The sequence below is a fragment of the Mugil cephalus genome, chromosome 5, assembly GCF_022458985.1.
Source record: "Mugil cephalus isolate CIBA_MC_2020 chromosome 5, CIBA_Mcephalus_1.1, whole genome shotgun sequence".
Classification (NCBI taxonomy): Eukaryota; Metazoa; Chordata; class Actinopteri; order Mugiliformes; family Mugilidae; genus Mugil; species Mugil cephalus.
The window spans coordinates 11,566,352-11,583,043 of NC_061774.1; the positions used below are offsets into that span (position 1 = coordinate 11,566,352).

Consider the following 16,692-nt stretch of genomic DNA (forward strand, 5'->3'; position numbering starts at 1 on the left):
GGGCCACAACACAGAAGGTGGTTGAGGACAACAGGGCCAAGGTTCTGTGGGACTTCAGCTTCCAGACTGGTCGGGGCTAACCAACCGGACATAGTGGTGGTGGACAAAGAGCAGAAGAAGGTGGTGGTGATAGATGTGGTGATACCAGCTGACACCAACATCAGAAATAAGAAACACAAAAAGCTTGAGAAGTACAAAGGGCTGGAAGAGCAGCTGGAATGGATGTGGAAGGTTAACTCTTGTGTGGTGATAGGAGCACTTGGGGCAGTGACCCCCAAACTGGGAGATTGGCTCCAACAGATCCCAGGAGCAGCACCTGAAGCTCAGTCCAGCAAAGTGCCGTCCTAGGAACAGCTAAGATACTTTGCAGGACCCTCAAACTCCCAGGCCTCTGGTAGAGGACCCAGGCTTGAGGATGACACCGATACCACCCTACGAGAGTAAGAGAGACGCTTTATTTATTTAGTTATTTGTGTCACCTACATAACACAAGGTTTTTATTTTTAAGGGTGCAACATATATCACGTACCGTTTTGCATATACTCCCATAAAACAAACGGCAGCTTAACTTTGGCAGAGACCTTTCACTCATATCTGGATTCAGCAACAATGAATTCACATCTTTTATTCTGTAGTGGTGCTCATGGTGATGTGTAGAGATTGCTATGTCTTTAGAGATTTAAACAAAATGAGATATACAAGTACATGAAAACTGCACTGATGGTGAAAACTGTCAGGGAAAACATGTGAAAGTTTGTGTTTACATTTTAGGGCGGCAACATGAGACTGTAAACAATGATGACTTTTTAGAATTAAAAGGGAAATTGTGGCCAATGTGTCACTGACAATGTGACAGTTTAACAAGCTGCAAGGACAAGTTGCAACATTTAACTTGTGAAAAACTATAACTACTTAGCTCTGATGTTCCATCAAGATTACATTTGATTTAAAGCAACTTGAAGTTGTGTTCTCCAAACCATTCCTAAACCATTTTCCTTTACGACAGGACGTATTATCCTGCTGAAAGAGGCCACTGTCGTCAGGGAATACCGTTCCCACATCTTGGCTCCATGTGCTCTGACATATACTATATATATGTAACCACAGGTCTCGTTCTTTCATGTGTACTATATGTATATAGTCGTTACATTAAATTAATATTTACACACTTATTGGTTTATGTTTTAGTGAGTTAAATACAGATTTACATTTTTGCAGTATAGTAACATTTAAAGTACAAAGGTGATTGAGACAGCAAAGATAACACCTGTGAAAGAAAAAGACCTTCATCAGTATAGTTTTGGTATTTCCTTTGTTACATGAAACATATTTTGGTTTATTTATCTTATTTGTTTAAATCTCCATTTAGTGTCAGTGCTCACCTCCATCTGGATGTCTCCTTAGGCTGATCACCTGCTGAATTTTAAAAAAATTTCCACCAAATCTATTTTTCTTCATATATCAACCCCCATATATTGATGAAGTGCAATGATAATGAATTTATCTGTGGTATTCCCTTGATGAGTTATTATGACCAGTCAGTCATGGTTCTTGGACATAAATTCTAAAATGCAAAAAAAATGGCATCTGCTGAAATGAGATGCTGAGAAGTTGGTTTAGTTGCTCTCTTTAGTGCTTTTATAAAAGCCGTCAGCTACTAAATAGGAAATCCATAAAGATTCCCCTGTCCGACAAAATCAAGCAATATATTGTATTGATGTATATTATATATTATAAGGGCCACCAGGAACAAATGTTTCAGTGTGAATAAAATAAAATAATGCATTGAATGCATTGTGACCTTTACATTTACTGTACAATTGACTGATTATTGATCCCAATAACAATGGCAGTGAGATACATTTCTTTTTTATGCTGACTGACAGTGTTTAAAAATTATTTCCTTTTATCTCCACAGTAAAATTGTGCGAGTCATGTTGTAAAGCTCACATACATGCCTTCATTCCCTGTGGTACTTCATTAGATATCTAAAACATGATGACAACAAGAGAAAGACTAGAACCAAAACAGCACGTTCAAATGCAGAAGTGAAAATGATATCACGTTGCACTTTCCAGTCACCAATCAGCACCACCCCAGGGGCTGAACGAAGAGTATTTAACTCAAGTCTGTGACTGAATACACAGAGACAGACCAGTTAACAGACTTGTCTAGAGGAGGTCTGGAGCACTATTCTACATCTCTTTCAGGTTACTGCTCTGTTGTACATGATGACTCCAAGGAAGATGCTGCCATTCACCGCTGGAGCTCTGCTTCTTCTTTTACCCTGGTTTGGTGGCCTGACCTCTGGAGAGCTCAGCCCGTCAAAATTTACCATGTGCCAAAAGTTCTTCTACAACAAAACTCCACCAGAGGGTTTTGGAACAGGATGTCAGGCGATATGCCAGCGCTACAAAAATAAATACCGCTTTGCAACCCTTTATGATCCTCAGAACCGTACAGCACTGTTCTCTGCATACCTGATGAGCTCCTCAGATGAACCGAGGCCAGAAGATGAAACTTGGATGTATGAACCACAGGTAAGATATAAGCAATCATAACTTCACTGAAACTGAGGACCTATTGTATTATTGTTAAGAATATCCAAGTAGGAATGTTCACACACAGGTGCTTGTATTTTGTAAAATAAATAAATAAAATTCTTGGCAGTCTGTCTGAAACATAACACACTTTTTTATCGTCTGAAGAGTAGACACATTCATGGGTGTGTAATAAAGACATAATGTGTTTTTCTCTCACCATCAATAAGTTGGCGTCTGAGAAAGAACGGGAAATGAAGCCTTTTCCAGATCCTGTTGGCCAAAAGGTGATAGACAGCCAGGCTGTGCTTGCAGACTACACGAATAGTGGCTACACCAAGGGTCATCTCGCTCCATCCCAGCACCTGAACACAGAGGACGACCTTAAATCCTCCTTCACTCTGACAAACATTGTTCCACAGAAAGCGGAGTCCAACAACGGGCCCTGGAGTAATCTGGAGACAGAGGTTTTGAGAAGATTCAAGAACTACTGCAATGGACAGATGTATGTGATCACTGGCACCATACCTTATAAGTCAGTACGTCTGCTCAATAACCGAGTGTCAATTCCTGAGTACATATGGTCTGCTTACTGCTGCCCATCCTTCAGGCCTGACCCAAATGTGAAAGGCTTTTTCCCTACATATGCTGCAGTGGGAAGAAATGATCCCAACACAGACTATGCTGTGGAGAGGATGTCCTTGGAGAGACTGGAGAAAGTCCTGTTAAAACGTCTGAATAAGAAAATCAGTCTGTTTTACCAGAACTGTCAGGTTTCCAAGTCTTAGCTCTTTGTTTAAATCAAGTTAACTTACCCACAGAGACACAAAACACAGGTTTCAACCTCAGACTAAATGTTTCATCAAGATGTCATGTGTCATGATGGCTGGGAAATAAATGCTCACAATAAATATGATACATAATGAATATTTCCTCTGTGTTGGGAGTGTGTTTTCAAATAAAGACTGAAATGGATAAAAAGCCTTTTGATTATCTCATTTTTTTTTTTAAATAATGTGACTAAAACACAAACATACAAAATGCTTAACTGTAAGTGACGTTCAGAGCCAACCAAGGTCATCAGCTTCAACACGAGTTAACCCAAGAACAAAACTTCACTTTATCAGTGTAGTTTTGTTCAGGGTGTACCCCGCCTCTTGCCCGATGCCAGCTGGGATTGGCTCCAGCAACCCCCACGACCCTAGTGAGAATTAAGAGGTACGGAAGATGAGATGAGATGAGTGTAGTTTTTGTATTTTCTTTGTTAAATTAAACATATTTTGGTCGTTGTGTTTAAGTCTTCATTCAGTGACAGCACTCAGCTCCTTCTGGTGGGATAAAGAGTGAGGCTGATCACCAGCTTTTCAACTCGGTGGTGAAACCATTTTTACAAGACGGGGGCAATAGAACATTATTAGTGTTGATTTATGTTTTTAGTTCATTCGTGGGTATTTCATTAGATACATAAGGCGCAATGACAATGAGAGGAAGACTAAACAAATAACGACATGTTCAAATGCAGAAGTGACAACTAGCAACATATCACTGTCTTCACGTTGCACTTCACCCTGGAGGCTCAAGTCTGTGACTAAATACACAGCTCATAAACTCACGTGAGTACACAGATTATCTTACTTGGCCATTTCTCCTCCTTCAACTCTGTGGACAAATGTTTGTTTACTGTTTAATATCTCCCACACACTGACAGGTGCCACGAAAAAGAGAAAATCAGTGTTATTCACCTCACCTTTCGGTAGTTATAATGGGATGGCTGATAGGTGTAAACCCCTCTTTTATTTATTTAAAGTCATATTCATTCTTCTATATACTTGATGAAGCCTTTCAGGGGGTGTGCACCAGTTTTTCCCACAGTGAAAACAGACCGGTGGATGATGTAGTTAGTATGAAATGACAAAACAGTCTCAAACCTCCAGACCCCACTGGAGTATGTTCAAGGATCTGTCCTCTGCTCATCCATCCCACCCTGCTCACAACATGTTCCCACTTCTCCCCACTGGTGGGCGCTAAAGACCACTTTATGACAGAGCCGTATATTTCACAGTTTGGCCAACTAGGGAATAGACCGTCCCGCTATGCTGATTGGTCAATACTTTGATTGTAGTTTTGTCATAGACAATGTACTGAGATAAGCAAAGATTTAGATTATTGTATGTATTCCAAGAACAAGTAGAGCAAATAAGTTTTGATGTTGGTCTATGAAGAAGTAGCACTCCATTTAGTTGGATCAATTAATGTGTGTATTTATACCAAGGTCTCCTCAAAACTGTAAATGAAAACTTTACAGTTAGGCTCATATGTGTTTGAAGACGGACACAATTTTTCTTATTTCTAACGGTTTACCTAAAACTATTCTATGTGTGGTCAATCAGCCAATGTAGTTGTGGAAAACCATTTTCTGGATAGATGAAACCAAGATCAACCTGTACCAGAATGATAGGAATAAAAATGCATGTGGTCCTAGAATGACATCATCTTTTTTCTCCTGGAATAGCTCATTTTCTGAAACGTACCTTGCATTTGCTAAACACAGTGGAGGCAGAGTGTATGCATGGCTTCCAGTGGTGCTGGAATATCACTAGTATCGGTACTGTAGCTAAAAACAGATGCAGCCTTTTACTCCATATATAACAATTGTCCAAACATTTCCTCCAATGTGGATGTGGATACCCTCAGAGGCTCACATGATACCATAGAAATTCTATATAACCAATGAGATTAAAAATAAAAAAAATACAGTAGGTGTACACGAAGAAAAATCTTCAAATATATCCAACAAATCTAAATTTCTTCAAATATTTAAACACAAATACATTTTGTACAGAGACTAATTCATCTTTAATGAGGTCATTTTACCACTGTATACATTCAGTTGCTATTTGGACCCAAATGAAAGTTTAAAAACCGTTTAACTTCAGAAAAGTAAATATAATATTATCCTCCTGAGAACCAAGGTAAAAAAGTGTCTTACAATTTCTGTATTTTTGTGATTTCCTATCTATTTGTGCCCAAAAAAAACACCTTACAATTTTAATATTTTTAAATTTATTTATTTATTTATTTTTTAATTTCACAGCATGTCCACTGTAGAGGATAACAGGACGATATCCGTGTGAAAATAGAAAAGAATTTAGAAAATGAGTAAAAAGGAGCTGATTATATCTTTAGAGTGATATTCACCCAAAAACAATAAAATTCTGTATCACTCTTATGTTACTTGTTGCTTACAAGGACACTGGTCACTGCCAGCTCAGGCCTCGTCTGGACCCTCGTCACTAAAGCCCCTCTCCCTTCTTTTCTCAGCTGCTTATCTTCTGGCAGCTGGCATTGCTTTGGAACCCTGTTCTTCATGATGGTTCCAGTTGCTGGAAGACCCTTTGAGAGCAAAGCCTCCACGAGGTCGATCGTTGTGAAATATCGATCAAAGAACACATAAGTTCCTGTAGGAACTGACGCGACCATTCGCAAGACTGCTGCAGCTCCAACTCCCAGCCTTTGGCCCCTGAATGTGTTCTTGCCCTGATACACCTTGAAATCCAGGACCAGGCCATTTGGGGAGGCAAGCACAAAAACCTTTAGGCCAGTAGGGTTTGGCTTTCCTGGCACATACTGTCTGACTGGGCAGCGGCCTATGAAAGAGATGATTTGCTAATCAGTGCACACCTTGGAAGGCTGAGACAACCTTGCCTCACATGGTCAAGCAAAGGTCTGACTCTCCAAAGAATGTCTGATTTCTTTGCCTCTTCAGTTACATCCAGGTCATTGACAATCTGTCACACACGCGGTGTGGTCATGTCTTATTTTGGTATGTTTTGTCTCGTGATTTCCTGTTTTATTTTGGAAAGTAACTCTCCTCTCGTTTCAGGTCACTTGCCCTTCCTCATGTGTCACCAGTCTGATTGTCTTCCCTGATTCCTGATTGTGTTTAAATAGTCTGCGTCTCCCTTGTCTTTTGCCAGTGTGTTCGTCATTTTTGTCGTTTCCACCCGTGCCTTCGTTCCATGCCACAGTCTCTCATGCCGGTCTGCCTTGAGTTTCCTCGTAAGAGTGATTTTTTGTTGTAACTTTCTAGCATAGTTCTAGTGATTAGGTTCTGTTTAGGTTTTTGCTGTTTTTGTTTCCTCCCTCTGGAGCGTTTTGTGTTTTAGTCCTTCTTGTTTTTTTCTCCCGTTTAGAGCGCCTTTTGTTTGGTTACCTTTTAGCTGTGAGTTTCTTTGTTTTCCTCCTTAGGAGTGATTTTACTTTAGTAAGGTTTCTTAGCCATCAGGAGCTGGTTTCATAGCCCTTTTATTTTCACTCTGTTCGAGTTCCGCTTCCCATTTATTCTGTATAAATAAGTCTCCTTTGCCGCCTACCCTCTGCGTTTGAGTCCTGCCTTGAACCCGGGCCTGACACAATCTTGAGTGAGCTCCTCAGCTTGTAGAACCTATCCCTTGTCATTTTCCTGTTAATAATTGGCATAAAAAATGTGTTCACTGCTTATCCATCACCCTCTGGTTTGGACTGATGACCAAACAGGCAGGAAACTCCACTACTGATCCATCCCACTCTGGTCACAACCTGTTCCCACTTCTCCCCACTGGTGGGCGCTACAGACCACTGTGTGGAAAAAACAGCCACACAACAGTTTCTTCTCTCAGGCCACATTTTATGAACAGTTATAATGAATAAGAGTTTTACGAAATACAGAGATATGTCTGAATTAATTAATTGTTCACTGTCAGTGTATTGCTTGAACACAATGTCTGCTAGAGCATATGAAGACAAAATTCCATACTGAATGCAGGCCTCCACTTCACTTATATTTATCTCATTTCATCTTCTACTACCACTCATCTGGGGGGGGGTACTTACATTTATTTTAAGCTTATTTAATTTCTGTCATTATTAGAGTGTTTGTGGACTGGAGCTTGTTCCAGCTGACATTGATTAAGAGGCAGGGTGCATAGACCAAAGAAAGGCAGCTACTCATCGGTGAATTTGAATCCACAACCCCTCTTTCTGCAAACCACTGAACTGTTTCTTCCCCCAAAATGTCACCAATTTATGGCAAGACCACAACATATGAGTGTGACTGGCGGGGGACGGTCCACACCTACTGCAGGCATCACTAACAGAAGAATAGATTCTGGTTTAGCATTTCTATGTTGATTTTTATGAAGAACTTTGCATTGAATTAAACAATGTCATGCACATACATAGATGAGGAGTGAACTAAGTTTAAGGCAGTATCCCATTGCTCATCCTCCCGCGCACTCCTTGGCAACACAAAGAGTAATACAATATTTAGATGCATTTCTTTTGACTGGGGTTTACTGATAATAGGATATCTATCAAAGTTTCGGGAGGTTGATTCGGGAAGTAAGGGAAGAGTTTTTTTTTTTTTTTTTTTTTAACAAAATGTCTAACTTGGAAAACCTGAAGAGGTGAGAGTAAAGTAGTGGAAACAATTGGATTTGTGTGAGAAACTAGAGAGGAAAGGGGAGACCATGAACATAAAATGGGCAGTAGGGAAGGTGAACCTATTTTTTCTAGGTGCACCCACTCTCATCACAACACCTGTATGGAAGTTTTTGCATATTAGCTCGTGAAGTGAATGAAATTAGGGAGCACCAAGCCTCCACCGCTCTTAAGAGACAGTAGAATCAATTTACGAATTCTTGCCAGTTTATTGCCAAACAACAATTTGGATATCATTTTATCTATTTATCAAAAAAATATTTTATAATGAGTACAGGAATGTGTTGAAACATTTGGAGGAATTTAGGGAGGATGGCCTTTTTAATTAGACATATTCGATCCACCAGAGACAGTGCACAGTGGCTCTTAAATTTAGACCCAGAGTGCACAGCAAAAATTGTTGAGTGTTGAAATTTCAGGGTTAAACATGTTAGAGTTGATTTCCATTCTCACAGTGTCATTTTAACACATTCTGATTCAAAAAGTGTTCAGTGTTTGAGTTATTTGACAGAGTTAGTCAAGCCTAAGCAAATTAACCCTATAGAGATGTAAAGAGGAGGTTAATTACATCTCTACAGATTTAATTTGCTTGGTAACCCGTGGATCAACTAATAGTTTGCTCTGCTGCGCCATTCTTCCACGTGCTTCTGCTGGTTTCACCACTGATAGACGTTGTGTTGTATGGAGACTGTAGGTGCATAATAATAATAATAATATCGGCTGTTATCATTATCGGTTTTACCGAACAGATAATGAAAACAGATAACACAATGATCGGGTTGTGCTACTGCGCGCTCCTGCTGCTGCTTGTGTGGCCCTGAGACATTTACTGGCGGGCGATTGAAGAGCACCCGGAGCCAAAACAACATTATACAACAAGTAGTTCCGAGCATTTGATTGGTCAATAAGACATTTAGAACGTGCTCTAATCAGCATTACAGCACTACTCACGACTCAGCAAGACTCATCACTAAATATATCACTCCGCCATCTCCACATTGTCACGTCCTGAAAATCTATAACATGTAAACAAATGCGAGTAAGTCCACTGGAAGTCAACTTCAATAAAGTAATACATCTGAATTTACAATTTCAGCTCTCTTTAATAAATATTCTGTTTTGCGAATCTGTTAGACCGCCTTGTTAGCACAGGTGTAACTCATTTGTGTGCGGCACGTCGGAGATCAAACAGTTCACTGAGAGCAGAGAAAATATTTTTACAGTCTAAAGGTGGACTAATATGGACTGAAGAGGAATATTCCGTTAGATAAAAACATGATGTTCATGTTGGAAATTATTCCATCGATCTTTGATCAATACATTTTGACTTTTGGACTTTACAGCTCTGTGTGGTTACTGGAAATGTTTGGAGCGTCAGCTGTTCCGGTGAGTCCCAGATACGGCGCAGGCTTCAAGGAGGCCAGTCTGTCTATGGAAAAATATATTTATCAGCAGACATGTTAATCACCACAAGACTAAACTAACGAAGCAGTTTAGTGTTTATATGTGCGCTATTTATTCAGTTTGGGCAACTTCGCGATCTTTATAAACTTTGACGGTACTAGAAAGTTTCTCCGTTGCTCGGTCGTTACTAAGGCGCGGGCTACTTGCTGGAGTAGTAAACTGTGGTCCATTACACATAAGCGTGTGCTGCTGTGACTGATTGTTTTCCAGGTATTAGTCAGGCCCCATGGAAACGGGAAGTACACTAGCCAAAAGCTTTACATTTTGAGAGCAAAATGTCCATCAACATGAATATATATTTAATTTTACACTTTATTTTGTTGGTAATTGTTGTATAATCACAATATTACCCTCCAGGGTGTGCTTAAAAGCTTCGTCTTTGTAACTCTGTCAAACCTAGTTTTAGCTGGAGCTAAAAACGAGCTAATATGAATTTCACAGTCTTTCACCGGTGTGGTGTAGTGTTTGACACACCAATGGCATGTTTGACACTGAAAAGGAGCATTTTCTTTCTAGTTTTCATTGAAACTAGTTGTGGAATACATTTTGAAGTATTTGCAGTTAATTTCATTCTTCTGACTCTTTGTCCACAGCCTTTGACTAAGAGGTGGCCTCCCTGTTGTTACTGTACTTTCTCCTTCCGCCACCACCAGGAAGATGAAGCATCCAAAAATCAGCACCTCTGATGCAATTGAGAGACTTGTGGTCTTTCATAATTTAATATTTAGAATTTTTATGATAATTTGTCATGTCACTGTCTTAGCCTCATGTGTAAATGTGGGTAAAAGGTGGATGAAACAAATTACAGTGGAATTTAGGATGTTTGAATAGTCACTTCTGTAACACTGTTTTCTCTGACTTGCTCCTGTGTCTAATGCTCAGTGTCTTTGTGTTAACCCCAGTCTTGCTGCAGTTTGGAAGAGCATCTTCAGAATCAGCAGAGCCAGCAGCCGTACCTAGTAGTGTTAGTAGTGTTGTAGTAGTGTTAATTTAACCCAGATTGGTGAGTTAAAGAAGGAACACTGACATAGTGTTGAATAATTAACTCTCAAATTTAACTCTGTAGAGTGTGGAGCTATATAAACCCTGAAAAACTGTTAAAATATCAGTTTTACAAAATAAAGTTTTGTCTCAATTAATTATCGTTCACTGTCGGTGTAATCTGTCTGCCTGTCTCTCTGTCTGTCTGACAGTCCAGCACATAATAGCAGGGTGTAAGATGCTAGCTGGGTCAGTGTACATGGAGAGGCACAACTAAGTGGCTGGGATAGTGTCCAGGAACATCTGTACCCAGTATGGAATAGAAGTACCCAGGTCCCAATGGGCCACAACATAGAAGGTGGTTGAGGACAACAGGGCCAAGGTTCTGTGGGACTTCAGCTTCCAGACAGGAAGCTAACTGGTCGGGGCTAACCAACTGGACATAGTGGTGGTGGGCAAAGAGCAGAAGAAGGTGGTGGTGATAGATGTGGTGATACCAGCTGACACCAACATCAGAAATAAGGAACACAAAAAGATGAGAAGTACAAAGGGTTGGAAGAGCAGCTGGAACGAATGTGGAAGGTTAACTCTTGTGTGGTAATAGGAGCACTTGGGTCAGTGACCCCCAAACTGGGAGACTGGCTCCAACAGATCCCAGGAGCAGCACCTGAAGCCTCAGTCCAGCAAAGTGCCGTCCTAGGAACAGCTAAGATACTGTGCAGGACCCTCAGACTCCCAGGCCTCTGGTAGAGGACCCAGGCTTGAGGATGACACAGATACCACCCTACGAGAGTGAGAGAGACGTTTATACTTTTATTTATTTGTATATGTGTCACCTAAATAACACAAGGTTTTTAATTTTAAGGATGCAACATATATCACGTACCGTTTTGCATATACTCACATAAAACAAACAGCAGCTTAACTTCGGCAGAGTCCTTTCACTCGTATCTGGATTCAGCAACAATGAATTCACATCTTTTATTCTGTAGTGGTGCTCATGGTGATGTGTAGAGATTGCTATGTCTTTAGAGATTTAAACAAAAAGAGATATACACGTACATGAAAACTGCACTGACGGTGAAAACTGTCAGGGAAACCATGTAAAAGTTTGTGTTTGCATTTTAGGACGGCAACGTGAGGCTGTAAACAATGATGATTTCTTAGAATTAAAAAGGAAATTGTGGCCAATGTGTCACTGACAATGTGACGGTTTAACAACTTGCAAGGACAAGTTGCAACACTTGACTTGTGAAAAACTATAAATACTTAGCTCTGATGTTCCATCAAGATTACATTTGATTTAAAGCAACTTGAACTCAAGTTGTGTTCTCTAAACCATTCCTAAACCATTTTCCTTCATGACAGGACGTATTATCCTGCTGAAAGAGGCCACTGTCATCAGGGACATTTCCACATCTTGGCTCCATGTGCTTCTAACATGTATTATATTGTAACCATAGGTCCCATTCCTCCACATAAGTATAATATGTATACGTATACAGTAGTTATATTAAATGAATAGTTATTGGTTCATGTTTTGGTGGGTTATATAAACATTTACATTTTTATTTATGCAGTGTAGTTACAGTTAACGCAGAGGCCATAATGCCTGTGTAAGAAAAAGAACTTTATCAGTATAGGAGGAGGGGGGGGGGGGCAGAGCAGGTAGAGAGTTTAGTTTCCTGACAGCCTGGTGGATGAAGCTTTCCCTTAGTCTGCTGGTCCTGGACTGCAGACACCACAGTCTCCTCCCTGATGGCAGCAGACTCAGGCAGGAAGCTGTGTCACGGGTGGGTGGCATCACACGTAATGCAGGGGGCATTGCCCGAGAGGCACCAATTATCCTTTCAGCTGCTCTTACTGTACGCTGGAGGGTCTTCGGGCAGGATGCGGTGCAGGCTCCGTACCAAACAGTGATGCAGCTAGTCAGGATACTCTTGATGATGCCTCTGTAGAAGGTGCACATCATGGGAGCTGGGGCTCTGACTTTCCTCAGATTGCAGAGGAAGTAGAGGCGATGTTGAGCCTTCTTTGCCAGTGATGCTGTGTTGGTATTCCAGGAGAGGTCCTCTGTGACGTGCACACCCAGGAACTTGGTGCTGCTCACCCTCTCCACAGCAGCACCGTTGATGGACAGAGGAGCATGCTGGGTGTGCACTCTCCTGAAGTCCACAACAATCTCTTAGTGGTGGTGGCTTTGTCCATGCACTTGGTGATGTAGGCAGTTACTGTCTCTGTATACTCCCGGAGATCAGTAGGTGCGTTCACATGCACGTGAAAAAAAACTGATGCATTACATATTAATCTGACTTGATATGAAGTGTGCGTATTGTTAATTGTCTTACTTCAATCCTTTCTTTTAATTGCCAAATCATCATGTGATAAAACTTCAACTTAGTGTTTTTGCTTTTTCCAGTTTTGGCACCAAAAAATACAGCAAGATGACATTTACATGATAGAAAGCAACAATGTTGGCCTTAAACTTCCCTCTGTTTTGCCTCTAGTTAACAACGTAACCTCACAGTCACGTAGGCAGTGAAGGGGTCTATATGTCAGCACAACAACAGTACCACCACTTCCACACTGATGCAGAAGCAAAGCACATCTCCATACGTCTCCATAGGGCCATACAGAATAAACTGTGATGTACCCTTCTTTTATTCTTTGGACCACATTTGATAGGTATTGATAACTGCAGACTAGGAACACCACACAAGAGCTCCAGATTTGGAGATGCTCTGAACCAGACTCGACAAATTGGCCCTTGTCAAAGTTGCTCATATCTTTTAACCTGCCCATTTCTGCTGCCTTTAACAAAATCACTTGCTGCCACTAGATCCCAAACTGATCAAGTACCTGTGGGGTGCACTGAAAATATCTCTCTCATATCTCATCTCATCTTCTACTACCGCTTATCCTTACTAGGGTCGCAGGGGTTGCTGGAGCCTATCCCAGTTGTCAGGTGGGGTACACCCTGGACAGTTCGCCAGTCTATCACAGAGACAAACATTCACACTCAGACTCACACCTTGGGTCAATTTAGGGTCACCAGTTAGCCTATGTCTTTGGAGGTGGGAGGAAACCCACGTAGACACAGGGAGAACATGCAAACTGCACCAAGAAAGGCCCGAGCTGGAGGTGGGAGGCATCAGTGCCGCTGTGCCGCCCTGCCTGATCTATGTAAATATTAATGAAATTTCCAGCAAATCCATATTTTTTCAAATATCCAGACATTGAACACAAATCTGTTTTCTTCAGTGGCGAAGTTGTCGACCTGGTGCTATTAGCCAGCTGCAAAGAGTTGCAGTAGACAAGGCGGGAGGTAACCAGGGAGTGGCTGAGGATGGCGGTGGATTTGAGCGTGAGGACGGAGGCAGTTGATACAGTGAAGGTGGAAGTAGGGGGTCCTGGTGACATGATTAATGTGGTTCTGTAGTGAGAGGGTGGAATCAAGGAGCAAGAAGCAGTCTCAGTCTCAGAAATGCTGAACCGGAAAGCAGCAGTTCCTCAAATCTTCTGTTCAGTTTAGAAAGTTGAGATGAGATGTAGATACCAGCGGGCAACGGCGGGTTTCCTGGCAGCAACATGAAGTCCTGAACACCCTCTACAACAGCAGCAGTAGCATGCATGGCCGCCACTGGTGCAGGCTTGAGGTACACTATGCAGAATACCACAACACTAATAAACTTATTGTTTGTTCCCATACATAATTTATATTGTCACCAATTAGGTGACAATATAGTGTCATAGTATACTCAATACTCACTCACAACTTGACGTAAAAATATTTTCCGCCACACACAGTCTCCCTCTCTCCCAGTTAGCGAGGATGAGGCTAAAAAAATGCCATTGCTATGATTTACAATAATGGCTGGCTGAAACAGCTCCAAATACGCTAACTCTTCAAAGTTGTACAAGGAAACACAAAGGTAAAACCTCCGGTTTTAGTTTCAGTAACAACTGTAACTGTAACAATTTTAAATGGCTTACATCTAGCTCCTCATGTTGACTAGATGGGAGATTTTACCATTGACTCTGATGGGAAGAGCAGAAGCTGTAAGAATGAATATACTGTCAAGATTGTTGTTTTTGTTTTGGTCATTGCCTATTGTGATTTTAGGTGCTTTTCTAAAAAAAAAGAAAAGATAAGGCTCAGAAGAGACATCAGACAGGTAACGAGTGGATCAGTAGATCACTGTACATTTGGTCAGTAGTACGAAAGAAGCTGAAATTGTCCAATTTTGTATTCAGGGCTACTAACATAGCAAAGAACCCAGACTTTATACCATCTACCATCTACTCCTTTCCTGGCTGAATACACTGTGACCTTTTACATTTACTGTACATTAGACTGATTGATCCCAATAACAATGGCAGAATGGGATACATTGTGTTTTATGTTGACTGACATTGTTAGTGTTTGAATTTTATTTTCTTTAATCTGCACAGTAAAATTGTGTGAGTCATGTTGTAAAGCTCACATACGTGCCTTTTTTCTCTGTGGTATTTAGATATCTAAAGCACAATGACGAGGAGAGAAAGACTGAACACACATTGGCACGTTCAAATGCAGAAGTGAAAATTACATCATTGTATTCGTGTTAACTTCCCACCCAGAAATCAGCACGTCAGGGGCTCACCGAAGAGTATTTAACTGAGGGTCAAGTCTGTGACTGAATATACAGCCGATGAATTCTCTTGAGTACACAGATCATCACAGTAGGAGCAACTAACTGCATTGTTGTGCAAGATGTGGCGATTCACAGCTGGGGCTCTGCTTGTTCTTCTACCCTGGTTTGGTGGCCTGGCTTCTGGAGAAATCTGTGTAAAATTCAAAGGATGCCGTAATTTCTTCTATAAAGAAACTCCACCAGTGGGTTTTACTGGAGTCCCGATATGTCAGCGCTACAAAGGCAATTATCACTTTGCCACCATGTATGATCGTCAGCATCGTACAGCAAGGTACTCTGCTTATTTACTCACTCCTGCAGATGGTAACCGGCCTTCTAACTCTTGGATGTATGAACCACAGGTAAGACAGAAAAATCTGTTATGAAAGTGTTTTGTCACATTTTGTAATCATTATTCATTTATATTTTACCATGTAATGTAATGATATTGATTAGCTAAATAAGAATGCAAGACTACACCAATTAGTTATTTTGGGAAATAAATCAGCAAATTAGATGAGCATGCTATCAAAATATCTCAATGTGTTAGAGAGTTTGAACACTTTGCCTCTGAATCAATAGATGTATATCCTTAAAATTTTGCTCTGCAGACTTTTACATGGGACGTGTGAATCAGTTCTTTCTCTGTTTGAAATCTAATACTGTAAATAGACCTTTCGTCTGAAAGAGGAGTGGACACACCACATTTTTGAATAAGTAATAAAGACATAATGTGTTTGTCTCTCACCACCAATAAGTTGGCGTCTAATGGAGGTGATCGAGAAATGAAGGAATTCCCACCAAATTCCATCCCCCAAGATGTGATTAGAAGCCAGGCTGTGCTTGAAGACTACACGGGTGGTAACTACACGAAAGGTCATCTTGCTCCGTCCCAGCACATGGGGACAAGCGATGACCGTGCGGCCACCTTCACTCTGACCAACATTGTTCCACAAACAAACTTTTCCAACAACGGACCCTGGAGTGATCTGGAGAAAAGGGTTTTGCAAAGATTCAGGCAATACTGCACAGGGAAGATGTATGTGATCACCGGCACCATACCTTATAAGCCAGTACGCCTGCTCAAGGGACGAGTGTCTATTCCTGAGTACATATGGTCTGCTTACTGCTGCCCATCCTTCAAATCTAAACTTCCAAACGATACGAGCTTTTTCCCTACATATGCTGCAGTGGGAAGAAATGATCCCGACAGTGGAGAGGAGATTGTGGAAAAAGATCCCTCACCCTATGCTGTGAAGGAGATGTCTTTAGCAAACCTGGAGAACATCCTGTGGCAGAATTTAAAAAAAAAAAAATTAAACCTGTTCAAAGGGCAGTGTAAACAAGGCAAGCCTTAGCTCTTTGTTCAGAACTTAAGTGATCTGCCCCCTCCCCCAGAAACATCTGTTTAAAATGCAATGTAAGCATGTAAATCCTTGCCTCTTTGTCTCTGAATAAATGTTTGACAAAAATGTTGTCTTGTCTCAAGATGGCAGGAAAAAAAAATGGAATCTGTTACTTTTTATCTGTTCTCAAATAAAGCACGTCGAAAGGGG

General features: G+C 40.9%; 2 protein-coding genes across 2 annotated transcripts; both read left to right on the forward strand.

Annotated features, from left to right (window-relative positions):
- Positions 1 to 2,149: 2,149 nt before the first annotated feature.
- LOC125007718 (endonuclease domain-containing 1 protein-like) lies at positions 2,150 to 3,517 on the forward strand. The gene is made up of 2 exons (XM_047584469.1): positions 2,150 to 2,540; positions 2,771 to 3,517. The coding sequence occupies exons 1-2, from the start codon at positions 2,229 to 2,231 to the stop codon at positions 3,326 to 3,328; spliced, it is 870 nt and encodes a 289-aa protein (XP_047440425.1). The 5' UTR covers positions 2,150 to 2,228; the 3' UTR covers positions 3,329 to 3,517.
- An 11,588-nt stretch (positions 3,518 to 15,105) lies between these two features.
- Positions 15,106 to 16,691, forward strand: LOC125007789 (endonuclease domain-containing 1 protein-like). The gene is made up of 2 exons (XM_047584596.1): positions 15,106 to 15,498; positions 15,895 to 16,691. The coding sequence occupies exons 1-2, from the start codon at positions 15,217 to 15,219 to the stop codon at positions 16,492 to 16,494; spliced, it is 882 nt and encodes a 293-aa protein (XP_047440552.1). The 5' UTR covers positions 15,106 to 15,216; the 3' UTR covers positions 16,495 to 16,691.
- The last annotated feature ends 1 nt before the right edge of the window (position 16,692 follows it).